We start from the raw sequence: 27,050 nt of genomic DNA, 5'->3' as shown, positions 1-27,050 counted from the left end.
GAGGCAGGAACAGTAACGACATTTAAGAGGCATCTGGACAGGTACTTGAATGAGCAAGGCATAGAGGGCGATGGAATTAATGCAGGCAGGTGGGATTAGTATAGATAGGCATTATGGTTGGCATGGATGCGGTGGGCCTGTTTCTATGCTGTACAACTCTATGACTTCAGTTTTGCTAGGGCTCCTTGATGCCATACTCGGTCAAATGCTGCCGTGATGTCAAGGGCAGTCACACTCACCTCGCGTCTTGAGTTCAGCTCTTTTGTTCATGTTTGAACCAAGGCTGTAATGAGGTCAGGAGCTGAGTGGCCCTGGCAAAACCCAAACTGAGCGTCACTGAGCAGGTTATTACTAAGCAAGTGCCACTCGATGACACCTTCCATCACTTTACTGATGATTGAGAGTAGACTGATGGGGTGGTAATTGGCCAGGTTGGACTTGTCCTGCTTTTTGTGTACAGGACATACCTGGGCAATTTTCCACATTGCCGGGTAGATGCCAGTGTTGTAGCTGTACTGGAACAGCTTGGCTAGGGGTGCGGCAAGTTCTGGAGCACAGGTCTTCAGTACTATTGCCGGAATATTGTAAGGGCCCAAAGCCTTTGCACTATCCAGTGCATTCAGTCACTTCTTGATATCACGCGGAGTGAATCAAATTGGCTGAAGTCTGGCATCTGTGATGCTGGAGACTTCAGGAGGAGGCAGAGATGGATCATAAACTTGGCACTTCTGGCTGATGATTGCTGCAAATGCTTCAGCCTTATCTTTCGCACTGATGTGCTGGGCCCCCCCATCATTGAGGATGGGGATATTTGTGGAGCCGCCTCCTCCGGTTAGTTGTTTAATTGTCCACCACCATTCACGGCTGGATGTGGCAGGACTGCAGAGCTTAGATCTGATCTGTTAGTTATGGGGTCACTCAGCTCTGTCCATCGCATGCTGCTTACACAGTTCGGCACGCAAGTAGTCCTGTGTTGTAGCTTCACCAGGTTGACACCTCATTTTGAGGTATGCCTGGTGCTGCTCCTGGCATGCCCTCCGGCACTCTTCATTGAACCAAGGTTGGTCTCCTGGCTTGATGGTAATGGTAGTGTGTAGAATACACCGGGCCATGAAGTTACAGATTGTGGTTGAGTACAATTCTGCTGCTGATTGTCCACAGCGCCTCAATGATGCCCAGTTTTGCATTGCTAGTTCTGTTCTAAATTTATCCTATTTAGCACAGTGGTAGTGCCACACAACACGAAGGAGGATATCCTCAATGTGAATGCGGGACTTCGTCTCCACAAGGACTGTGCGGTGGTCACTCATACCAATACTGTCACGGACAGATGCATCTGCGGCAAGCAGATTGGGGAGGACGAGGTCAATATGTTTTTCCCTCTTGTTGGTTCCCTCACCACCTGATGCATACCCAGTCTAGCAGCTATGTCCTTTAGGACTCGGCCTGCTCGGTCAGTAGTGGTGCTACTGAGCCACTTTTGGTGATGGACATTGAAGTCCCCCACCCAGAGTACATTCTGAACCATTGCCACCCTCAGTGCTTCCTCCAAGTGGTGATCAACATGGAGGAGTACTGAGTCATGACCTGAGGGATAGCAGTAGATGGTAATCAGCAGGAGGTTTCCTTACCCATGTTTGACCTGATGCCATGAGACTTCATGGGGTCTGGAGTCGATGTTGAGGACTCCCAGGGCAACTCCCTCCCAATTGTATACCACTGTGCTGACACCTCTGCCGGGTCGATCATACTGGTGGGACAGGGCATACACGGGGATGGTGATGGCAATGTCTGGGACATTGTCTGTAAGGTATGATTCCGTGAGCATGACCATGTCCGGCTGTTGCTTGACTAGTCTGTGGGACAGCTCTCCCATCTTTGGCACAAGCCCCCAGATGTTAGTGAGGAGGACTTTGCAGGGTCGACGGGGTTGGGTTTGCCATTGTCATTGCCAGTGGCAAAGTCGATGCTGGGTGGTGTGTCCGGTTTCATTGTTTTATTGACTTCGTAGTGGTTAGATGCAACTGAGTGGCTTGCTAGGCCATTTAAGAGTCAACCACAGTGCTGTGGGTCTGGAGTCACATGTGGGCCAGACCAGGCAAGGACTGCAAGTTTCCTTCCCTAAAAGGACATTAGTGAACCAGGTGGGGTTTTTTTTTTTACAACAATCGACAGTGGTTTCATGGCCATTATTAGACTAGCTTTTAATTCCAGATTTTTATTAATTGAATTCAAATTCCACCTTCTGCTGTGGTGAGATTCGAAACCATGTCCCCCAGAGAAATACCCTGCGTCTCTGGGTTAATAGCCCAGTGACAATACCACTACGCCACCGCCTCCCCGCTGGCTCTTCACTGATCCAAAAAACTGATGGCACTACCCCCACAACCTTCCCATATCACTATGCATCTTCCTCGATCTCGAATAATTATTCAATTTTAGTTTAAAACAAACAATGGTTTCTGCAATATGAAATTTCCTCAAAACCCTCATTTTGACAAATTCAATTGAGGATTCCTCATCAGATACACCCTAACTACAGGAAGTAGGCTTTCCCTCTCACACTATCAAAACCGATTCCAATCTTTAAAAACCTCTTAAATCTCCCCTTCACCTTCTCGGTTCTATTGAAAATAGTTCCAGTACCTCAAGTCTCTTCTCACAATTAAGAGTTTTTGGTGAACCTATGCTGTACCCTCTCCATTGGCTGTAATGTCAATTCTGTAACAGGGAAGCCCAAGCACAGGAAACAGATAATGAAGGATCAAAAAGACAAGGATACTGGACTAGAAAAAGAAAATGTTCAGTAAGGTATCAAGGGATTGAGCCCAAATTAAGTGGGTAGATAGCTATGGTATGAAAGATGACATAGTCATCTGACACAGTCAAATGTGAGATGCAGCACAAATATATACTCCCACAAGGTGAAGAGACTGCAATGGATAGTACTCTGTGGAAAAACAACACACTTTAAAGGGGAAACATACAAGAAGGACATATGAACAGCATTAGGCTTTACAAACCCCTGAACCTGTTGTGGCATTCGAATAGATCATGGCTGATCTATAACTCAATTCCATTTTCCATCATCTGCTTCATATCCTTGATACCAGTACCCAAACTCACATTGATCGGTCTCAAAAGCTTTAATTGATCCAGCATCCCCAGACTTTTTGTTGGGAGAGCAAAAAGTTTCAGCCTTCTACTGCCCTTTGTGTAAAAGGGTTTTGATTTCACTGCTAAATGATCTAGCTCTAACTTTAAGATTATGCCCACTTGTTCTGGATTCACCCAATGGGGGGAGAAATAATTTCTCAGTATCTGTTCTCTCATTCTTTTATCCTGAAAACCTCAAATTGGATCATAGCCCTGTATTCAAAACTTAAGGGAATACAAACCAAGTTCGGCTTCATAATTTAACCCATTAAGCCCCAGTATCATTCTGGCCAATCTGTGCTGTAACCCCTCCACAGTCAATACATCTTTCCCAAGGTAGTACCCAAAACTGATGGGATGTGACCAAGGTTCTATAGAACTGAAGCATAACATCCCCACTTTTGTATTGTGCACCACCACTCCACAGCTCAGAGTCTCATCATTAATAAAGTATTGAGATTTGTCTTTCTTGACTCTGAAGTGGATGATCTCAGTTACTTTCCATCATTCACAGTTTTTTCCCCACTCACCTAGTTTGTTTATGCCCCTTTGAACTACCTGTTCCCATCTACACAACTTACTGTGCCACCTACCTTTATTTTGTTGTCTGCAAACTTGGATATAACATTTCACTACCCTTCATCCAAGACATTGCTATATGCGGTGAAAAGCTGAGGCCCAGACAGTACAGATCCCTAGGGAACATTACTTGTGACATACCAACAGAGATTGCTCCCTTTAACCCAAATGCCCATTCCCTAGCTCCCAATAAATTATCAACCCACATCACAAAGTTACCTTGAATTCCATGCCCTCTCATTTTTGCTCATAATTTCTTGTGTGGAAGTTTGTGAAATGCTTACTGTAAAGTCCATATTTAAACCCTCCATATCCACCATGTTAGTGACCTTCTTGAAAAGTTAACTAGAATTAGGCATGACCCATACAAATCCATGCTGACCCTCACGATCAGCTCATGGTTGTCCAAGTGTCCAGCGCCTGTGTGTCTCATGACAGATTTCAATAACTTCCCCATAATTGGTGTTAAATTGATTGGTCTTTAGTTACCTGGTTTCTTCCTCCTTCTCTTGTTGCAAAACAGGAGTAACATTTGCAATTTAGCAATCCAAAAGGCACAATTCCCAAAGATATAGAACTTACCTATTTTGAGCTCTCATTTTTTCTTAAATTAAAATCCATAAATTTCCTCCCCTTAACCTTTTAGGTTTCCTTGTACTACTGGTATTTTGTCCCCTTACTCCACTGAGAATGGACACAAAAAATATTAATTGAGCAAATCTGCTATTTCCTTACTGTCCATTATAGTCTCATCTGCATTTGTCTTTAAAGTGTTCATATTCCCCTTCACCACAATATTTCTCTTAATATATTCATACAAACTTTTCCTGTTCACTTTGATATTCATTGCAAGATTTCTTTGTGCATCTTTAATTTTTTTTGCTTTTTATAGCTCTTCCTGTCAACTGGATTTCCACTTTTTCTTGCATTTGTATAGACTTTTCTTTTAGCTTGACACTGTTTCATACCATATTAACCATGATTGTCAAACAATGCAAGTGGAGCTTTTACATTTTAAGGGTATGTACTAGTTTTGTATCATATCAAATACATCTTTAAATACCTTCTCATTGCTTTGTCTGCAGGTTAACTCATTAACAGTTCAGTTTGCTGTGGTTAATTCATTTCTCATTCCTTCAAACTACGTCTTACTTAAATTTAAAACCTTGGTTTGTGACTCTCCCTTCTCTGTCAAACCTAAAATCAAATTCGAATCATATTATGGTCACTGTTCACAAGATGCTCCCTTACCACAAGATGGTCAACCAATTCTGTTTTTTAAAAAATCCTCACTAAATCTAGCGTGGCCTGTTCAATGGTCACTTTTAAAACATTGTTCCAGAAGATATTCTCCAATACATTCCACAAATCCATTGCTTTTACTGTTTCTCCCCCTCTATGCAAAAAAATGTAATCTCTCATTATAAAGATTATTTTAGGTTAGAATCTTTATAATGTGACTATTTTAAATTATAAAATTCACCATGAGTCATATTTTAAAAACAAACATACTATCTATAGAGACACCACATTTGCTGAAGTTAAGCTTAATTTCCTCTTTTGTGCTTGGAGGTAAATAATTGTCAAAGAAAATTGGGTCGGGAGTATCACATGCACCTAACAGAATGTATGTGATATTCCTGTCCATTTAAGTTAATGGACTGCAAATTGGGCGGTGCAGTGGTTAGCACCGCAGCCTCACAGCTCCGGCGACCCGGGTTCAATTCTGGGTACTGCCTGTGTGGAGTTTGCAAGTTCTCCCTGTGTCTGTGGGTTTTCTCTGGGTGCTCCGGTTTCCTCCCACAGCCAAAAGACTTGCAGGTTGATAGGTAAATTGGCCATTATAAATTGCCCCTAGTATAGGTAGGTGGTAGGGAAATATAGGGACAGGTGGGGATGTGGTAGGAATAAGGGATTAGTGTAGGATTAGTATAAATGGGTGGTTGATGGTCAGCACAGACTCGGTGGGCCGAAGGGCCTGTTTCGGTGCTGTATCTCTAAACTAAACTAAACTGCTTTTACTACAGGCTTCCTTTATCTCCATATTTATACACTACATCACTACTAGCTAGAAGTCTGTAGACAACTTCTACTGGAGTCTTGGATCATTTGTTGTTCCTTAACTATACACAGTATTTCCACTGCCTGACGATCCTTACTAAAATCCCTTCTTTCTACTTCCGTAATTGCGTCTATCAATGGTGCCCCGCCCCCTCTTTCCCAATGTTCCTCATTTCTAAGGATCCTATAACCCGGAATATATAACTGCCAATCATGCTCAGTTTGTAGCCAGATCTCTGTAATGGCTGCATCATATCATTTAAGCTGCATTTTATGATCCTAACACACTGTATACAGTTTGATTTATAAGCATTCTTGAACACCACAAGCAATATAACACAATAATACAATATTGCTTGGTACAGAGTGTGAATTAATTCATGTAACTTCCAAAACCCATCAATCCAGCCATTTCCAAATTGGAAAGTACACAGGAACAGTGAACTGTAAACTAATCAAAAGTTGGTATGTTCACAGTGCAATTCATTCTTACCTGTGGCCCAGCACAACTGATCTTGCAAACATCACAGTAATGGATCTGAGGTTGTTTAGGTGGCTGCTTTGGTTTCTGTTTATTCTGGAATGGCACTTTCTTGGTGAAAGTGGTCCCAGCCCAAGCTGCTGCTTGTTTTTGCTGCTGCTGCTGTTGCTGCTGCTGCTGATAGTAAGATGATGCAGCAGAATATACTGCAGCTTCATATCCAGCATACGTAGCTCCTAAAGAATGAAATTAAAAAAAAAAAATTACTGTCCGGTTTTTAAAATAAATCCACTTTAACCAAACTGTCATTCCCTCAGAGAAGTTCCAAGTTTTATTTTTCCTCCAGATGCATTTCCATTTTGGGAAGAGAATTATTATAAACATATGAAAGATTGACCAGAAAAGTCCAGGTGGCCCACTGAGCCTGCTCTAAACAAACAGCCATGATAATTTAAGAATTACAATTTTCAACACCCACCAGCAGCCATGAGATCTCCTGGGAGAGTCCAAATAAAAACCCACAGACAAGAGGAAAATAAATCTGGAAAATTCCTTGCAGAACTGGACATAATGTTTTTTCTCCACTAATGAATAGATATGGAAAATCATTCAAGCTCATCTATACAGAAAAATTACAGAATCCAATTGTTGAATGATTCCAATGCCTGGAAGATTGTTCCATATGTTGGTCACTATGTGCAGAACTTCTTGACATCAGTCTTAAATGATATTTAGTCATTTGAACCTTATTCTATGGTTACAATTTAGCCTGAGGTAGTGTTCAAGATCTGCTTTTTCTAAAATAAAAGCAAAATACTGCGGATGCTGGAAATCTGAAACAAAAACAAGAAATGCTGGATTCACTCAGCAGGTCTGGCAGCATCTGTGGAAAGAGAAGCAGAGTTAACGTTCCGAAGAAGGGTCACTGACCCGAAACGTTAACTCTGCTTCTCTTTCCACAGATGCTGCCAGACCTGCTGAGTGAATCCAGCATTTCTTGTTTTTGTTTCTGCTTTTTCTATATTGTTTAAAGGACTTGCACTTATATTATACTTTATCACACCCTCAAAACCTTTCAAAGCACTTTACAACCATCAAAAAACAGGTCACTTGTGTGGACAAAATGCAATAGCTAAACAGCAAATGAGATAAACGACCAGTTCATCTGTTTCTGGGTGGTGACGACTGAAGGAGAGATGTTCACCAGGATATCAGGGGAACCTTGTTCTTGTTTAAATAGCATGATGGAATTTTTTTACCCACCTAAGCAAGCAGATGGAGCTTCAGTTTAGCATCTCGCATGATAGATGGTACTGCTAACAACACACCCTCAGTACTGCATTAAAGTATCAGCCTAAATTTGTGCTCAAGTCCATATTGGACCCACAAGCTTCTGACTCATGGGCAAAACTGCTACCAACTGAGCCAGTCTGGTCAGGTATTTGTGGTTAAATATTGTATGTATATCTCCATCTAAAGTCACCTCTTTGCAAGGTTGAAAATCCCAAGCTTTCTCAAGTCATTCTTCATAACTCAGTCCTTTGAAGTTGGAGATTAAGCCCGACCAAGCTAAGGCACAGAGCATAACCACAGATCTCATGTGAACAGAGTGGGGAGTTGAAATTTTGTTGAGAATGGAAATTCAGTGCAGAGGGGTAAAGAGGTGCTCCTTTTGCATTTAACAGTTATTGTGCAAGCTTGAGGGAGTAAGTATGTAAGACTAGGGACCTACAATTGATGCTTTTAGTCATTTGGAGGTAAAGAACTGGAGTACTGCTGAAAATAGCGACATGTTGGCAAAGCTCTTCATCTTGCACTCATCAGGACAATCCGCAAGAATATCAATGCAAGGGAAAACTACTTTTTACTGCATGAGAAGACAGTGCTGATTGGTTAGCAAGTGAATTCTGATTGGTAGAGGCGCTGCCATGGAGAATGCACCAGTTTATGGAGACTGACAGTAAACTGCCAAGCTTTGTTTGAAATTTAAACCAGGCAGTTTGACTCTGAATGGTCAAGGCATTGCCTTGAGGAATGAACTAGTGAATGGTTGTCACTCTATTTTCAGCAATAGTCAAATTGATGCTTTATTAAACTAATTTAGCTAGTTTAAATTAAAAAGATAAAAAATAAACCAAGTGAATTAATTACATGAAATTTTAATTAAACGTATTAAACAAGGGTAGGTAGAGATGTCAATGCAGGAGGTGTGCCCATTGTAGGAGTTTGTGGAGAGCAGAGTGATCTCAGGCCAACAACATCTGCAGTTAGTGTTTCCAACTGTAAGATTTAGGTTCGGGAGTGACAGATAGCCGAAGAAGGGGGTTGAGCTCATGGTGTGATTTTAAAATAGTATATTAAGTAGCAATTTAAATACAATGAATATTAAGTAGCAGTTTAAATACGATGCCACTGACCAGAAACATACCTGGCCATTATAAATACTGTGACTACAACAGCAGGTCAGAGGCTGGGTATCCTGTGACAAGTGACTCATCTCCTAGCTCCCCAAAGCCTGCCCACCATCTACAAGGCACAAGTCAGGAGTGTGATGCCTGGATGAGTGCAGCTTCAACAACACTCAAGAAGCTCAACACCATTCAGGACAAAGCAGCCTGCTTAATCTGCACCCCATCCACCACATTAAACATTCACTCCCTCCACCACCACCACAGTGGCAGCAGTGTGTACCATCTACAAGATGCACTGCAAAAACATGCCAAGGCTTCTTTGACAAGACCCCATAAACACACAACCTCAACTACCTAGGACAAGACACACTGGACCACCACCCTCAAGTTCCCCTCCAAGTTACACATCCTGACTTGGAAACATCTTGTCGCTCCTTCATCACTAGATCAAAATCTTGGAACTCTCTATCCAACAGCACTTTTGCAGAGTACCTTCACCACACCGACCAATGTGATTCAAAAATGCAGGTCACCACCACTTCTCAAGAGCAATTTGGGATAGGAAATAAATGCTGGCCTTGCCAGTGATGCCCACGTCCCATGAATGAATAAAATAAAAATATTTATCTTAGAAGCTAAGGTTCACTAGAATTATTCCTGGGATGAGATAGCTGTCCTAGGAGGTGATTGAGTAGAATGAAGCTACATCGCCTGCAGTTTAGAAGTTCAGGAGGTAATCTCATTGAAATGTATAAAATTCTTAAAGGGCTTGACAGGGTAGATGCTGAGAAGCTATTTCCCCTGGCTGGAGAGTCTAGAACTTGGCATCATAGTCTCAGGATAAGAGGTCAGCCATTTAGGACTGAGATGAGGAGTAAGTTCTTCACTCAGAGGATTGTGAATCTTTAGAATTCTCTACCCCAGAGAAAAATACATTCAAAACTGAGATCAATAGATTCTTGGGAATCAAGGGACAGGGCAGGAAAATGAAGCTGAAGTAGATGTTCAGCCACAATCTTATTGAATGGTGGGGGCAACACAATGGGTCATATGGCCTACTCCAGTTCCTATTTCTTACATCAGTGTTCAAGATTCAGTCTGATCAAAAAGAACTGCAAAATTATAGCATATCTTCCTCCAACTTAGTTACATTGTTTTGGCTCTGTACTTCAGCACTCCTTTGCTTTGTTGATTGCTTAACATGCCCAATCACTGCATAGTGTATAGAATTTACTCAAACCCCTACATTCAACTGCACCCTTAGCTATTTTAGGTATACAAGGTACAACTATCAAGAAAGAATGAACAGGCCAGGACTCTATTCTCTAAAAAAGACAGAGGGGTGACCTGATAGGAGGTCTTTAAAATTATGAAGATGTTCAATAGAGTAGATGTGGAGGGAATGTTTATATTTGTTGGCAGGGGGTGGAAAGTGGAGTCCAAAAACTAGGGGCCATAAATTCAAGAAAGTCACTAAAAAAATCCAATAGGGAACTCAGAAGAAACTCCTTTAGAGATTGGAGAGAACAGAGAAGTCACTACCACACAGAACACTTCAGGCAAATAGCATTTAAGGGGAAGCTAGATAGGAGATGAGAGAGAAAGGAACAGAAGGATATGCTGTCAGGGCAGGCCAAAGGTGGAGAAGGCTGTTTCCGTGTTGTATAATTCTATGTATTTTGACACTATTCCTTACCATTTTCACACATGTGTGCATACACACACTTCCAATTCAGCCACAAAAGCATCTCCTAGGATGATCATGAATTTAAAAAAAAAGACAGGAAAAAGATAACATTTTTGGTAGCTGGGATTATAGCCATGCTTTATCCACATTTCTCCTTCATCTGACCACCCTTTTAACACGTTTCTACACATACCCAGCGAATCCCTTTGCCATGCAGGATTTATGGAATTTTTCAGTTTGTTAAATTGGTTAATCCATTTGGGGTCATGCTTGTTTTGAGTTAGGTATTTATCCCTAATGCTCAACTTTACACCTTTTATAATGTTCTAATTGTCCACAATCAAAGCATTGAACCAACTCCCCCAATCATTTGATTTACCCACTTTATAGAGGCGTGCAGAGTATTTAAGGTATGTCTTACCATTTGTATTAATTGCTTATCTTCAAGGCAGAAAAGCACCATGCTGAGTCACCAGAATTGTTAGGAAACAGATAATCAATATCCTCAATTTCCAAGCACATTAAAAAGGCATCTAGAAGAGCCTGTTTACTCATTTAATTAGGAAAAATCTAAATTAAATAATTGTATTGCGGGCTACACAAAAGGAAATAAAGGCTACCCAATAAATCAAAAATAGCAGTCACATGTGCACCATACCTGAAGTCTGCCGTGAAGCACCAGTGAACCCAACTGCCACATCAAGAATTTTTGGCTGAAGTAACTGGAAGTAACTAAACTGATCATTCTTGAAACTATTAATCTTAGTCATATATTCCTGACTGCAAATGGAGGATACTCCAATTTGAGTCTAGGGCTGGGAACATGGGACATTAGAGTCACCACTTACAGATCCATGGGTTTGAAAGAACATTTAGATCCAGCTACGGGAATAGTTCAACTCAAATCCCATTTTCACATCCCACATGCATCAAAATTAATTTCCCTCACCATTTTAATTGATTCAATATGATAAAAATATAAACCCAAAAGCTTGAAATCAGTTCAACCAATTTGATTTAACATAAAAGTATTAAATTTTGTTTGTGTGGCAAACATAAAATGCAATGCGATTCACAAATTTCCCTGCCCCTAAAGGCTAGAGCTGCAATCAGCTATACTTTGCAGACCGACATACACAAGCAAAGTAGCCTTTTGCATCAGTCCGCGGCAAGTGGACAAGGGATAACACACCTCCTGAATTAATCACAAATTCACCAAAGGCAAGGTTCAAACCATATCACAACCGGCATATTTAACCAAACTACTGCAAAACTGAAGCCTGTTAATTCAACATTACACTTCATAAAACTACTAAATACTGACTTTTACATAAATTGGACCCATATTTCCAGGAGATGCAGATCTAGTAGTCAAAAAACAGTATTTAATTTTTAAAATAAAGATGGCATAATGGATGATGATACAGGTTGAATTTGCCACAGCACTGTGGTCCCAATTTCAGCCATGCTGCTGTGAGAAACCAATGTGCTGAGGTCAGGGATTCTCCAACTTTTGTACAGGGCGTAAGCATGTATTACAAAATTCCAAATCTCATCTCCATACCATTTCTGTATACCCCCTGCCAGCTGGCTCAGGTTTCCATCAGCAGAGGCCTGGGAGCAGGTCACCTGCAGGTGACAGAGAAGAAAATCCCTTCAGAAGGTACTTTGTGTGTATATGTTGCCCAATAAAAGGTACAAACTAACAGACAGAAACACGGAGAAAAAGAAGTAACCACAACAGGAAAAAAAAGGGGATTAAAATGTTTTCAAGAATGTTTGTAGTAAGAATCCAAGATCTATACAAGAATCTGAAATACTTTACTCCTTACCAGTGTAAGTCACAGCAGTCGAGCTGTATGTACCACTTTGAGTATAGGACGGAACCACAGTGGCAGCTGCTGCAGCAGCCGGTTGCACAGTTGTGGACACTGGGTAAACAGTAAAGGTAGTAGTTGGGTTTGGTGTAGCTGGCTTTATCGCTGTCACTTGTCGAGTCTGTTGAGCTTGTGTATATTGTGTTGCAGCTTGACTATATCCTGCCTTGGCAGCTGCAACGAAAATGTTAATTATTTAACAACTTTTGGGAACAGATTTAAAAGAATGCAAACAGAAGAGGATTTGTCACTGTTCCCTTGAAACTTTTAAATATCATGGTATATTTTAAATACACAGTCCAAATCTGCAGCTCCACTTCAACCACAATACCCTGTCACTCAACACACTTCAGCAACAACATATTTAGATAGCACCTAACATAAAACATCCCAAGGCGCTTCACAGGAGTGTTAGAAAGTAAAATTAGACAAGTCACATAAGGCAATATTAGGGCAGATGGCCAAAGGTTTCATCAAAAAGGTAGATTGTAAGGAGCGTCTTTAAAGTAGAAATAGAGATAGAGATGCGGAGAGGTTCAGGGAGGTAATTCCAGAGCTGAGGGCCGAGGCAGCTAAAGGAACAGGCACCAGTGGTGGAGCAATTAAAATAAGGGATGTTCAAGGGGCCAGAATTAGATGAGTACAGATATCTCGCTAGATTATGGGGCTGGAGGAGATTAGAGAAAGGTATGACACACTGCTTAAAAAATTTGCACTAATAAACTCTCTTCAATTTTTTTTAACCTCTAGTCATCTTATCATGGGTCAGCAATTGGGGCAGTTCTGAAGTCTGCTCTCCCAGCTGAAGGCATCAAGAGAGCGCAAGTCACCTAAACACGACAGCAAAATGAGTCTTAGGAATCAGCAAAACGTGGTTCATCCTTCAACAGCATTGGTATCTTATTGGAGTGGGCAAGAGTAAGAGGGTCAGTCAAAGGAGAAAGAAAAAAGGGTCAGTGTCCCACCTCTTCCAAAGAGGAGTCATATCCAACCAGGCTGGTCATCTTTCTATCATGTGTTACTCAGTCCATACAGAATGGGAAACAGACCGGCATGTTCAAAACAACAAGGAAAGAGCAGTGAAAAGGCACACCATGGTAACAATACCATTCTCATCCAGTCAGGTAAACACTGGTATCATCGAATAGCTCATCAACTATGTGCTTTTCTTTCATAAAAATAGCTCTAGTCAACCTTTCTGTTGTCACTCTCGGGATAACATACTTAGTAATTTAGATGCAATACCAATACATAGCAAACCCTACTCGTTATTGAGATCTGTGGTTTACAGGCCACACCATACTTTTCCTTAACAGTATTAGACTCACCAGCTTGATAGTAGGCCTCTGCGGCTGTAGGTTGCGGCTGAGCTGCAGCAGCAGGTTGTTGATAGTACTGTTTGCTGTCATAGGCTATAGCTGGTGCTGTGGAACGCACATATGTGTAGGTATCCTAAATTGAAAAGATTCAAGTGAAACTGCTGGATAGGTTACTAAGTCACTGTTTGGATAATTTAAAATAAAATGAAGTGGAGAGCATGTCTTTAACTGAAACTTAGGTCCATTATTTTAAGGCTGCGTTTGCGCAAATGCAGCATGCGTCACTAAAACGTCACAGTCTGTGACTTCAGGCAGCTGCCAGGACTAAAGATGGCGCTGCTCAAATAATCACACAAAGGCAACCTAACCTAAACATATGGCAGCACACAATGGCGGGAGGGCGGGAGGGAGAGAGCGAGCGAGGGGGCCGTGGACGGGGGGATGGGAGGGGGAGCGGAGCGGGCCAGGGAGTGGGCGAGGTGAACAGAGCGGCCAGAGAGAACAGCGAGGGGGGGAGCGGAGTGGCTGGAGAGAGAGCAGTGGGGGGGGTGGGGGGAGTGGAGCGGCCGAATGAGTGGAGCAGCCGAAGAGCAGCGAGCGAGGGAGCAGATCGGCCGGAGAGAGCAGCGAGGGGGTGGGTGGGGGAGCGGAGCTTGACGCATGGGTGAATACCCGTTGGCATTGCATTGCTGTACACGTAAACCTCACGCGCAGAGGCCGACCAGTCGCGGTGCCCGAAGATGCACACGTCACGTGATGACGTCATCAGCACATGCGCTAACCAGTCCTGGCACGTCAGAACACAGCGCATGCGCAGAGAGCAGGAGCCCGTCTGCGCATGTGCGCACCTTGGCGCAGCCTGATGAAGTCAGTGGCTGGCTGCATTGTCAGGAATCACTTTGTTACTTTAAACGAGGGTGACGTGCCCCAAATCAAGATCTATCTTGCATATCATTACAGAACACAATACACAGGATCAACTTATCTATTCAAAGGAAAAGACAAAGCTTAACAAACAAGTGACATTCATTAAAGTAAAAGCAAAATACTGTGGATGCTGGAAATCTGAAATAGAAACAAAGTGATGGAAATACTCAGCTGGTCTGGCAGCATCTGGTGAAAGGTCATCGACCTGAAATGCTAACCCTGTTTCTCTCTCCACAGACGCTGCCAGACCTGAGTATTTCCAGCAATTTCTGTTTTTATACGACATTCGTTAAAGCTCTGCTCAAATCTTAATTACAAAAATGATGTGACAAATCAACTGCATTACACACTGAAGACTACTGTTCATAATTGGAACTGAATGGATGGTAGATCCTGGTTTTGAACCTGGTGCACAAAATAGTTAAAACCCAGAAAGCAAATATAATTATATCAGATTTTTTTTTTTTTAAATATAAAATTAAAACAAAAAATACTGGATGCATTAGAATTAAAAATTGTAGCACAGGAGGTAATTTGGTCCAAACTAAACATGCTGATGCCAGCTCTATATCTGAAGCTATCTACCCTCCCTATCCTTTCCTCATATCCTTTTATAGTTTTCCTTTTGAAATATTTAGCCAATATGCTTTTAAAATGACATAGTCTTGTTCTGAAACCCACTTGTGTTAAACCATAAATAAAAGCAAAATACTGCAGATGCTGGAAATCTGAAATAAAAACAAGAAATGCTGGAAATACTCAGCAGGTCTAGCAGCATCTGTGGAGAGAGAAGCAGAGTTAACGTTTCAGGTCAGTGACCTAGCAAATAGTAGAAATGTAAAAGGTTATAAGCAAGTAAAGCAGGGGTGGGGCAAGAGATAACAAGGAGAAGGTGTAAATAGGACAAGGTCATAGAATAGCTGACCAGGTGGTCATGGAGCAAAGGCAAACAATATGTTAATGGTGTGTTGAAAGACAATGCATTAGTACAGATAGGGTGTTAATGGACTGCAAATTGAACAGCTGCAAGTACAAACATGAAAAAAAAAGTGGGCAAGCAAATTGAACTATGAAATAAAACAAAAAAAATATAATATATTTTTAAAAAAGGAAAAAAAAAACTAATGAAAGTAAAATGGGGGGTCCGTCATGCTCTGAAATTATTGAACTCAATGTTCAGTCCGGCAGGCTGTAGTGTGCCTAGTCGGTAAATGAGATGCTGTGCCTCGAGCTTGCGTTGATGTTCACTGGAACACTGCAGCAATCCCAGGACAGAGATGTGAGCAGGAGAGCCGGGGGAGTGTTGAAATGACAAGCAACCGGAAGCCCAGGGTCCTGTTTGCGGACTGAGCAGAGGTGTTCCGCAAAGCGGTCACCCAGTCTGCGTTTGGTCTCCCCAATGTCGAGGAGACCACATTGTGAGCAGCGAATACTGTATACGACATTGAAAGTAGAAGAACAGTACAGCACAGGAACAGGCCATTCAGCCCTCCAAGCCTGCCGAAACTAACACCTTCTGCACTTCCGGGGCCCATATCCCTCTATTCCCTTCCTATTCATATATTTGTCAAGATGTCTCTTAAACGTCGCTATCGTATCTGCTTCCACCACCTCCCCTGGCAGCAAGTTCCAGGCACTCACCACCCTCTGTGTAAAACAACTTTCCTCGCACATCCCCTCTAAACTTTGCCCCTCGCACCTTAAACCTATGTCCCCTAGTAACTGACTCTTCCACCGAGAAAAAGCTTCTGACTATCCACTCTGTCCATGCCGCTCATAACTTTGTAAACCTCCGTCATGTCGCCCCTCCACCTCCGTCGTTCCAGTGAAAACAATCCGAGTTTTACCAACCTCTCCTCATAGCTAATGCCCTCCAGACCAGGCAACATCCTGGTAAACCTCCTCTGTACCCTCTCCAAAGCCTCCACGTCCTTCTGGTAGTGTGGCGACCAGAATTGCACGCAATATTCTAAGTGTGGCCTAACTAAGGTTCTGTACAGCTGCAACAGGACTTGCCAATTTTTATACTTATGCCCCGACCTATGAAGGCAAGCATGCCGTATGCCTTCTTGACTACCTTATCCACCTGCGTTGCCACTTTCAGTGACCTGTGGACCTGTACGCCCAGATCTCTCTGCCTGTCAATACTCCTAAGGGTTCTGCCATTTACTGTATACTTCCCACCTGCATTAGACCTTCCAAAATGCATTACCTCACATTTGTCCGAATTAAACTCCATCTGCCATTTCTCCGCCCAAGTCTCCAACCGATCTATATCCTGCTGTATCCTCTGACAATCCTCATCATTATCCGCAACTCCACCAACCTTTGTCGTCCGCAAACTAACTAATCAGACCAGCTACATTTTCCTCCAAATCATTTATATATACTACAAACAGCAAAGGTCCCAGCACTGATCCCTGCGGAACACCACTAGTCACATCCCTCCATTCAGAAAAACATCCATCCACTGTTACCCTCTGTCTTCTGTGACTGAGCCAGTTCTGTATCCATCTTGCCAGCTCACCTCTGATCCAGTGTGACTTCACCTTTTGCACAAGTCTGCCATGCGGGACCTTGTCAAAAGGCTTTACTAAAGTCCATATAGACAACATCCACCGCCCTTCCCTCATCAATCATCTTCGTCACTTCCTCAAAAAACTCAAGCAAATTATTAAGACACGACCTCCCCTTGACAAAACCATGCTGTCTCTCGCTAATAAGTTTGTTTGTTTCCAAATGGGAGTAAATCCTGTCCCAAAGAATCCTCTCTAATAGTTTCCCTACCACTGACGCAAGGCTCACCGGCCTATAATTTCCTGGATTATCCTTACCACCCTTCTTAGACAAAGGAACAACATTGGCTATTCTCCAGTCCTCTGGGACCTCACCTGCAGCCAATGAGGATGCAAAGATTTCTGTCAAGGCCCCAGCAATTTCTTCCCTTGCCTCCCTCAGTATTCTAGGGTAGATCCCATCAGGCCCTGGGGACTTATCTACCTTAATGCTTTGCAAGACACAAAACACCTCCTCATGGGCGGCACAGTGGCGCAGTGGTTAGCACTGCAGCCTCACAGCTCCAGGGACCCGGGTTCGATTCTGGGTACTGCCTGTGCGGAGTTTGCAAGTTCTCCCTGTGTCTGCGTGGGTTTCCTCCGGGTGCTCCGGTTTCCTCCCACATGCCAAAGACTTGCAGGTTGGTAGGTTAATTGGCCATTATAAATTGCCCCTAGTACAGGTAGGTGGTAGGGAAATATATAGGGACCGGTGGGGATGTTATTGGAATATGGGATTCGTGTAGGATTAGTATAAATGGGTGGTTGATGGTCGGCACAGACTCGGTGGGCCGAAGGGCCTGTTTCAGTGCTGTATCTCTAAACTAAACTTTTTGATAATGAGATGACTGAAACTATCTGCACTCCCTTCCCTAGGCTCATCATCCACCAAGTCCTTCTCTTTGGTGAATACTGATACAAAGTACTCATTTAGCACCTCACCCATTTCCTCTGGCTCCACACATAGATTCCCATCTCAGTCCTTGAGTGGGCCAACCCTTTCCTTGGTTACCCTCTTGCTGTTTATATATGTATAAAAAGCCTTGGGATTTTCCTTAATCCTGTTTGCCAATGACTTTTCATGACCCCTTTTAGCCCTCCTAACTCCTTGCTTAAGTTCCTTCCTACCGTCTTTATATTCCTCAAATGCTTCATCTTCCAGCCTTCCAGCCCTTACAAATGCTTCCTTTTTCTTTTTGACTAGGTTCACAATATCCCGCGTTATCCAAGGTTCCCAAAACTTGCCAAACTTGTCTTTCTTCCTCAAAGGAACATGCTGGTTCTGGATTCTAATCAGCTGACGTTTGAAAGACTCCCACATGTCAGATGTTGATTTACCCTCAAACAGCCGCCCCCAATCTAAATTCTTCAGTTCCTGCCTAATATTGTTATAATTAGTCTTCCCCCAATTTAGCACCTTCACCCAAGGACTACTCGTATCCTTATCGACAAGTAACTTAAAGCTTATGGAATTATGGTCAATGCTCTCGAAATGCTCCCCCACTGAAACTTCGACCACCTGGCCGGGCTCATTCCCCAATACCAGGTCCAGAATGGCCCCATCCCTAGTTGGACTATCTACATACTGTTTCAAGAAGCCCTCCTGGATGCTCCTCACAAATTCTGCCCCATCCAAGCCCCTAGCACTAAGTGAGTCCCAGTCAATATTGGGGAAGTTAAAATCACCCATCACTACAACCCTGTTACCTTTACATCTTTCCAAAATCTGTCTACATATCTACAAGTAAATCGCTGCTTCACCTGAAAGGAGTGTTTGCAGCCTGAGATAGTGAGGAGAGAGGAGGTAAATGGGCAGGTATTACACCTCCTGCGATTGCAGGGGAAGGTGACGAGGTGGTGGGGTAATGGAGGAGCAGACCAGGGTGTCACGGAGGGAACGATCCCTTCGGAATGCTGACTGGGGAAGGGAGGGGAAGATGCGTTTGGCAGTGGCATCACGCTGGAGGTGGCGGAAATGGCACAGGATGATCCTTTGGCTATGGAGGCTGATGGGGTGGAAAGTGAGGACAAGGGGAATCCTGTCACGATTCTGGGAGGGAGGGGAAGGGGTGAGGGTAGAGGTGCGGGAAATAGGCCGGGCACTGTTGAGGGCCCTGTAAACCACAGTGGGGGGAATCCTCGGTTGAGGAAAAAGGAAGACATATCAGAAGCGCTGTCATGGAAGGTAGCATCATCAGAGCAGATGTGTCGGAGATGGAGAAACTGGGAGAATGGAATGGAGTCCTTACAGGAGGCAGGGTGTGAAGTGTAGTCGAGGTAGCTGTGGGAGTCAGTGGACTTATAATGGATATTAGTAGACAGCCTATCCCCAGAGATGGAGACAGAGAAGTCGAGGAAGGGAAAGGAAGTGTCGGAGATGGACCATGTAAAGGTGAGAGAAGGGTGGAAATTAGAAGCAAAGTTGATAAAGTTTTCCAGTTCGGGGCGAGAGCAGGAAACGGCACCGATACAGTCATCAATGTACCGGAAAAAGAGTTGGGGGAGGGGGCCTGAGTAGGACTGGAACAAGGAATGTTCAACATATCCCACAAAAAGACAGGCATAACTAGGACCCATGCGGGTACGCACTGCAACACCTTTTACTTGAAGGAAGTGAGTGGAGTTGAAGGAGAATTTGTTCAATGTGAGAACAAGTTCAGCCAGGTCAAGTTAAACCATTCCTTGTTCTAATACTCCTCTGTGCAAAATTTTCTTCTCACCTCCTCCTTCATTCTTCAGGTGAATTTATGTTCCTTTGTTCCATGTCTTCAACCAAGGACAAAATTATTTACCCTTTCACAAACTTCCAATTTTAAAACCCAAGATTCCCACTTCACATTTTCTGCCTTGCTCTTTCTTGATGGAGATGTTTTTGTATCCTTGTGGCCGAATATTTGGTATGTAATTTGGTCGTCTCATGATGCAACGTATCAACACAAACAGTTTGGATAGACACAAACCCACAAGATATAGTACATGAAAATTGATACTAAACTAATAGTGACTACTGCTCATCACTACTGCTCCAACCTTGTGGTTTTTTTCCCCTAGAAGTGTGCAAAAGAATAGAAAGAGCAAAGTATCTCTAAGAAACAAATACTGTTCTGAACAATGATTGATACGAGATTAACACCAATTACTCCCATTTGATATTTATGTCATACCTGATAATTTTGCGACGTGACTGGTGGAGGTGGTGGAGGGGCTTCTTGCTGCCGTTGTGTGTATCCATAATCTGCTGCAGTATGTGCTGTTTGATACCCTCCATAGGCTGCAGTGGCAGCAGCTGCTGCGGCAGCAGCAGCAGCTGCAGCAGGAACAGGTCTGGCTGCTGTAGCAGCAGCTGGAGCATAGGCTGCTGTCACAGCATGAGCAGCTACCGGGGCCTGATGGACTGTGTAGCTGCCAGCTGTGGTTGGATGGGAATAGGCAATGCCAGTGGCCGGCTGTTGGCTAGTCAAAAAGATAAAAAACATTTTCACTACCTAGAACACTCAAAAACCTTCAAACAGCTGACAAGTTCATAAAGTTACAATAGATTTTTTTTTAAATCAAGTAGATACCTGTTTTTTAATGTAGGAAATTATTTTAACCAGTTTCAGAACATTTCAATTTTAAATTTATTGTATTTAGCTGAAGTACTTTGCTTCAGTAGTTGTATTCCAAGTTTATGCACTTCAGATTTTTAACTTGAAAAATTGTAGATCAGATCGAATTGACTTTTCTTTAGTGGCTTGAAAGTGGATCAGATCCCTTATGCCTGCGGGGTAAAGAATTTGATAATGGAGGGAGACAGATAAATCTATTATTGCTGCTTAATTTAAAAGCCTTATGACAATCACGATCAGCTAACAGATGAGAATGGGTGATTGCGCTAAGTACTGGGGTGCCCATGTGCCCCCAGAACCCAAGTCCACATAAACCACTGCTATCAGAAGTGAAGGGAAAAGAGGTACCTTCATGGGTTAATAGCTACACTTGTATATTTATTAGTTTTTCCCATTTCAACATGGCTGAGTTGGGGGGGGGGGGGGTGGGGGTGCGGGTGCTAGTGGGTGGCAGGGAAAAGAGATGCTGAGTGTCTGTCACATAAGAAATCATCACACTGCAATCTACAAACGAGGCTGAAGCAAACTCTACATGTGTGGATGTATGTCTGATAAGGAATGGGCACTTCCCCTGTAGGGCTATATCCCACATATGCAAACCCAAAGAGCTATGGTGTAGGTTGGCAGAGGCAAAGTTGAGGAACCCTACTGTGCTAGCAGAAATACCACTATAATTTAGCTAGCTAGAACCAGGCAAACCACCAACATTGATAATCAGCCCCTGCTTGTTCAGTTAGGACCACCCAATTGTTAGCAGATTTGTTTACATGGTTACCTGGAGCAAAGTGGGAAGATGCTTAGTCCAGTGATAAAGCGATGCCTCCAGGTTGCAATAGTCAGCCAAGCTCACTCCTCTCATGAACAGTGCCTAAACTACAAACCAACATAGCTCAACTTTCAAATTATCAAATCGACCAGAGGATTCACTTTGTTGGATATATACTGCAGTGGTTCAAGGCGGTGGCTCACCACAACCTTCTCAAAGTCAGTTAGGGATGGGCAACAAATACTGGCCTTGCCAGCAATGCCAACATCCCATGAAAAAAAAATGCACATGAACCTATGTTTTCAGACCTCCAGGTGACATCTTGCAGCAGCTGTTGCTCCACGTCTCAGTTTCTTAAACAGCTGCACAATCTGCTTTCAGCTTAGTACACAAGGCAACTCATCAACCATCTTGATGCTCCTGGTATTAAAATCTGATGCCACAGAGCAGACTTACTTGTTGCTAACTGATTAACCGAGATCCCCAGACTTCGGACTTTGAGCAAGACATGCCTACCGCTGGCTGGCTTCCCTCCCTCCAGGGCACTCACTAATGAGGCTCCAATATACACAGGCTCGTGTATATTGGAGCCTTCCCTACAACTATATCCTATATTTGCCACATGCCCACCTCACAGCTTGGTCTTAGGTATCAAATTAAGAAATAGAACCTCGAAGGTAATAATCTCAGGATTTTACATAAGCCATGTGCAAATTGGTATCGGGCAAGTAAGATTAGAGAAATGAATGCGTGGTTCAAAGACTAGTGTGGTAGATGTGGAATCCGGTTCGTGGGGCACTGGTACCAGTAGCAGGAAAATTGGGGGCTGTATCTTTGGGATGCTCTACACCTGAACCGTGCTGGGACCGATCGCATAACTAGGGAAGTAGAGAGGGTTTTAAACTAAATAGTGGGGCAAGGGATCAAATTTGGGAAGATGTGGCAAATCAAAGAGTAGAGACAAGGCAAGAGAGAAAGGTATTAATATGGGAAAAGATAAACAGACCGTGACAGGAAGGGAGAGTGATTACAAATCTAAGAGTAAATCAACAGACAAGGCTAGAGGTTACAAAAATAAAAGGCTTTGTATCTGAATGCACGTCACATTCGAAACAAAACAGATGAATTGATAGATTGTACTTATTCTATTTGCTCTGACAGCCATTACAGAGACATGGCTGCAGGATCGCATAGATTGGGACCTGAATATTGGAAGTGTACATGACATTTGAAGGACAGGAAGCCAGGAAAAGGTGGAGGGGTGGCTCTGTTCACTAATGATGGCATTAGCACAATAGAGAAGGATGATCTAAGTTCAGGAAACCAGGATGTAGTAACGGGTTGGGTAGAGATGAGAAATGATAAAGACAAGAAGTCACTTGTGGGAGTTAAATTATGAGGGCATGAAAGAAGAGCTAGCAAAAGTGAACTGGCAAAGTAGGTTAAGGGATAGGTCAATAGAGATACAGTGGCAGACATTTAAGGGGATATTTCAGAATACATAGAAAGAGATACATCCAACAAGAAAAATTCCAAGGGGAGGACCCACCATCCGTGATTAATGAAAACAGTTACAGATAGTATCAAACTTAAAGAAAAAGCACATAATTGCACAAAGATGGGTGGCAGGTCAGAAGATTGGACAGAAGATAAAAAGCAGCAAAGAGCGACTAAAAGATTAATGAAGGAAAAATTAAGAGTACAAGAGAAAGCTGGCGAGAATTATAAAAACAAATACTAAGAGTTTCTCTAGTTATTTTTTTTTTTAAAAGTTAACAAAGTGAGCGTTGGTCCTATAGAAAGTGAGTCTGGGGAATTAATAAGGAGATGGCAGATGAACTGAAAAAGTATTTTGCACCTGTCTTCACCATAGAGGATACAAGTAACATCCCAGAAATAGCTGTAAAACAGGAAATGGAAGGGAGGGAGGAACTCAAGAAAATTACAATCACCAAGGAAGTGGTACTGAACAAATTGTTAGAGCTGCGGGCTGATAAGTTCCAGGGTCCTGATGGATGTCATCCTAGGGTCTTAAATGTGGCTCGTGAGATTGTTGATGCGTTAGTTTTAATTTTCCAAAATTCCTTAGATTCGGGGAAGGTTTCACTAGATTAGAACTCCATTATTCAAAAAGGAGGAATACAGAAAGCAGGAAACTACTGGCCAGCTAGCTTAACATCTGTCATAGGGAAAATGTTAGAAGCTATTATTAAAGACGTTATAACAGGGCACTTAGAAAAATTCAAGGTAATCAGGCAGTCAACATGGTTTTGTGAAAGGGAAATCATGTTTAACCAATTTATTGGAGTTCTTTGCCAAAGTAACATGTACTGTGGATAATGGGGAATCAGTGGATATACTGCACTTAGATTTCCAGAAGGCATTTGATAAGGTGCCTCAAAGGTTATTACAGAAAATAAAAGCTCATGGTGTAGGGGGTAAAATTTTGGCATGGAAAGAAGATTGGCTAGCTAATAGGAAACAAAGAATAGGCATAAATGGGTCAGTTTCTGGTTGGCAAGATGTAACGAGTGGTGTGCCACAGGGATCAGTGCTGGAACCTCAACATTTTGCAATTTAGAGAAATGACTTGGATGAAGGGACCGAATGGTTGCTAAATTTGCTGATGACACAAAGATAGGTAGGAAAGTAACTTGTGAAGAGGACATGAGGACAGACCCACCAGAGGTGGTGGCACAGTGGTATACAGTAGGGAGGGAGTTACCCTGGGTGTCCTCAACATTGACTCCAGACCCCATGAAGTCTCATGGCATCAGATCAAACATGGGCAAGGTAACCTCCTACTGATTACCACCTACCGCCCTCCCTCAGCTGATGACTCAGTACTCCTCCATGTTGAACACCACCTGGAGGAAGCACTGAGAGTGGCAAGGGCACAAAATGTACTCTGGGTGGGGACTTCAATGTCCATCACCAAGAGTGGCTCGGTAGCACCACTACTAACCGAGCTGGCTGAGTCCGAAAGGACATAGCTGCTAGACTGGGTCTGCGGCAGGTGGTGGGGGAACCAAGAGGGAAAAACATACTTCACCTCGTCCTCACCAATCTGCCTGCCGCAGATGCTTCTGTCCATGACAGTATTGCTAGGAGTGACCACCGCACAGTCCTTGTGGAGATGAAGTCCCGCATTCACATTAAGGATACCCTCCATCATGTTGTGTGGCACTACCACCGTGCTAAATGGGATAGATTTCGAACAGATCTAGCAATGCAAAACTGGGCATCCATGAGGCACTGTTGGCCATCAGCAGCAGCAGAATTGTACTCAACCACAATCTGTAACCTCATGGCCCGGCATATCCTCCACTCTACCATTACCATCAAGCCAGGAGACCAACCCTGGCTCAATGAAGAGTGCAGGAGGGCATGCCAGGAGAAGCACCAGGCATACCTCAGGATGAGGTGTCAACCTGGTGAAGCTACAACCCAGGACTACTTGCATGCCAAACTGCGTAAGCAGCATGTGATAGACAGAGGTAAGCGATCCCATAACCAACGGATCAGATCTAAGCTCTGCAGTCCTGCGACATCCAGCCGTGAATGGCGGTGGACAATTAAACAACTAACAGGAGGGGGTGGCTCCACAAATATCCCCATCCTCAATGATGGGGGAGCCCAGCACATCAGTGCGAAAGATAAGGCTGAAGCATTTGCAACAACCTTCAGCCAGAAGTACTGAGTTGATGATCCATTTCGGCCTCCTCCTGAAGTCCCCAGCATCACAGATGCCAGACTTCAGCCAATTCGAATCACTCTGCAAGATATCAAGAAACGACTGAAGGCACTGGATACTGCAAAAGCTATGGGCCCTGACAATATTCCGGCAATAGTACTGAAGACCTGTGCTCCAGAACTTGCCGCGCCTCTAGCCAAGCTGTTCCAGTACAGCTACAACACTGGCATCTACCCTGCAATGTGGAAAATTGCCCAGATATGTCCTGTACACAAAATGCAGGACAAGTCCAATCCAGCCAATTACCGCCCCATCAGTCTATTCTCAATCATCAGTAAAGTGCTGGAAAGTGTCATCAACAGTGCCATCAAGCGGCACTTGCTTAGCAATAATCTGCTCAGTGACGCTCCGTTTGGGTTCCGCCAGGGCCACTCAGCTCCTGACCTCTTCACAGACTTGGTTCAAACATGGACAAAAGAGCTGAACTCAAGAGGTGAGGAGAGAGTGACTGCCCTTGACATCAAGGCAACATTTGACAGAGTATGACATCAAGGAGCCCTAGCAAAACTGAGGTCAACGGGAACCAGGGGGAAAACCCTCTGCTGGCTGGAGACATACCTACAGCAAAGGAAGATGGTTGTGGTTGTTGGAGGTCAATCATCTGAGCTCCAGGACATCACTGCAGGAGTTCCTCAGGGTAGTGTCCTAGGCCCAACCATCTTCAGCTGCTTCATCAATGACCTTCCTTCAATCATAAGGTCAGAAGTGGGGATGTTTGCTGATGATTGCACAATGTCCAGCACCATTCCTGACTCCTCAGATACTGAAGTAGTCCGTGTGGGAAATGCAGCAAGACCTGGACAATATCCAGGCTTGGGCTGATATGTGGCAAGTAACATTTGCACCACACAAGTGCTAGGCAATGACCATCTCCAACAAGAGAGAATCTAACCACCTCCCCTTGACATTCAACGGCACTACCATCACTGAATCCCCCACTATCAACATCCACGGGGCTACCATTGACCAGAAACTGAACTGGGAGTAGCCAAATAAATACCGTGGCTACAAGAGCAGGTCAGAGGCTAGGAATCCTGAGGCGAGTAACTCACCTCCTGACTCCCCAAAGCCTGTCCACCATCTACAAGGCACAAGTCAGGAGTGTGATGGAATACTCTCCACTTGCCTGGATGGGCGCAGCTCCAACAACACTCATGAAGCTCGACACCATTGATTAAGCAGCCCGCTTGATTGGCACCGCATCTGCAAACATTCACTCCCTCCACCACCGACGCACAGTGGCAGCAGTGTGTACCATCTACAAGATGCACTGCAGCAATGCACCGCAGCATTGCACCAAGGCTCCTTTGACAGCACCTTCCAAACCCGCGACCTCTACCAACTAGAAGGACAAGGGCAGCAAATAGATGGGAACACCACCACCTGCAAGTTCCCCTCCAAGTCACACACCATCCTGACTTGGAACTATATCGCCGTTCCTTCACTGTCACTGGGTCAAAATCCTGGAACTCCCTTCCTAACAGCACTGTGGGTTTACCTACCCCACATGGACTGCAGCAGTTCAAGAAGGCAACTCACCACCACCTTCTCAATGGCAATTAGGGATGGGCAATAAATGCTGGCCTGGCCAGTGTCGCCCACATCCCATGAATGAATAAAAAAAAATGAAGTCCAAGATGATGTATGCTTCATTAACCGTGCTCTCAACCTGTCCTGCCGCCTTCAACGATATATGCCCATATACACCCAGGTCCCTGTGCTCCTGCATCACCTTTAGAATTGTACCAATAATGGGCAATAAATGCTGGCCTGGCCAGCGACGCCCACATCCCATGAATGAATTTTAAAAAAACACTTCCCAAACCCTCACCATTAAGCAATACCCTGCTTTTCTGTTTTTTCTACCAA

At 43.6% G+C, this 27,050-nt stretch overlaps 1 protein-coding gene across 6 annotated transcripts in view; it reads right to left on the bottom strand.

Moving 5' to 3' along the window:
* The window catches only part of zfr (zinc finger RNA binding protein), a 106,603-nt gene that overhangs the window by 60,404 nt on the left and 19,149 nt on the right, over window positions 1–27,050 (bottom strand). For all 6 annotated transcript variants that reach the window (XM_068031931.1, XM_068031936.1, XM_068031937.1 and 3 more), the window contains 4 exons: window positions 20,218–20,506; window positions 13,581–13,704; window positions 12,208–12,426; window positions 6,290–6,513 (listed from right to left, as the gene is read on the bottom strand). In XM_068031931.1, coding sequence (XP_067888032.1) covers window positions 6,290–6,513; window positions 12,208–12,426; window positions 13,581–13,704; window positions 20,218–20,506 — 856 coding nt within the window. The remainder of the gene's footprint in view (window positions 1–6,289; window positions 6,514–12,207; window positions 12,427–13,580; window positions 13,705–20,217; window positions 20,507–27,050) is intronic.

This window comes from Heterodontus francisci, chromosome 1 (genome assembly GCF_036365525.1).
Source record: "Heterodontus francisci isolate sHetFra1 chromosome 1, sHetFra1.hap1, whole genome shotgun sequence".
Lineage (NCBI taxonomy): Eukaryota > Metazoa > Chordata > Chondrichthyes > Heterodontiformes > Heterodontidae > Heterodontus > Heterodontus francisci.
This window is presented reverse-complemented; position numbering and strand designations above follow the sequence as displayed.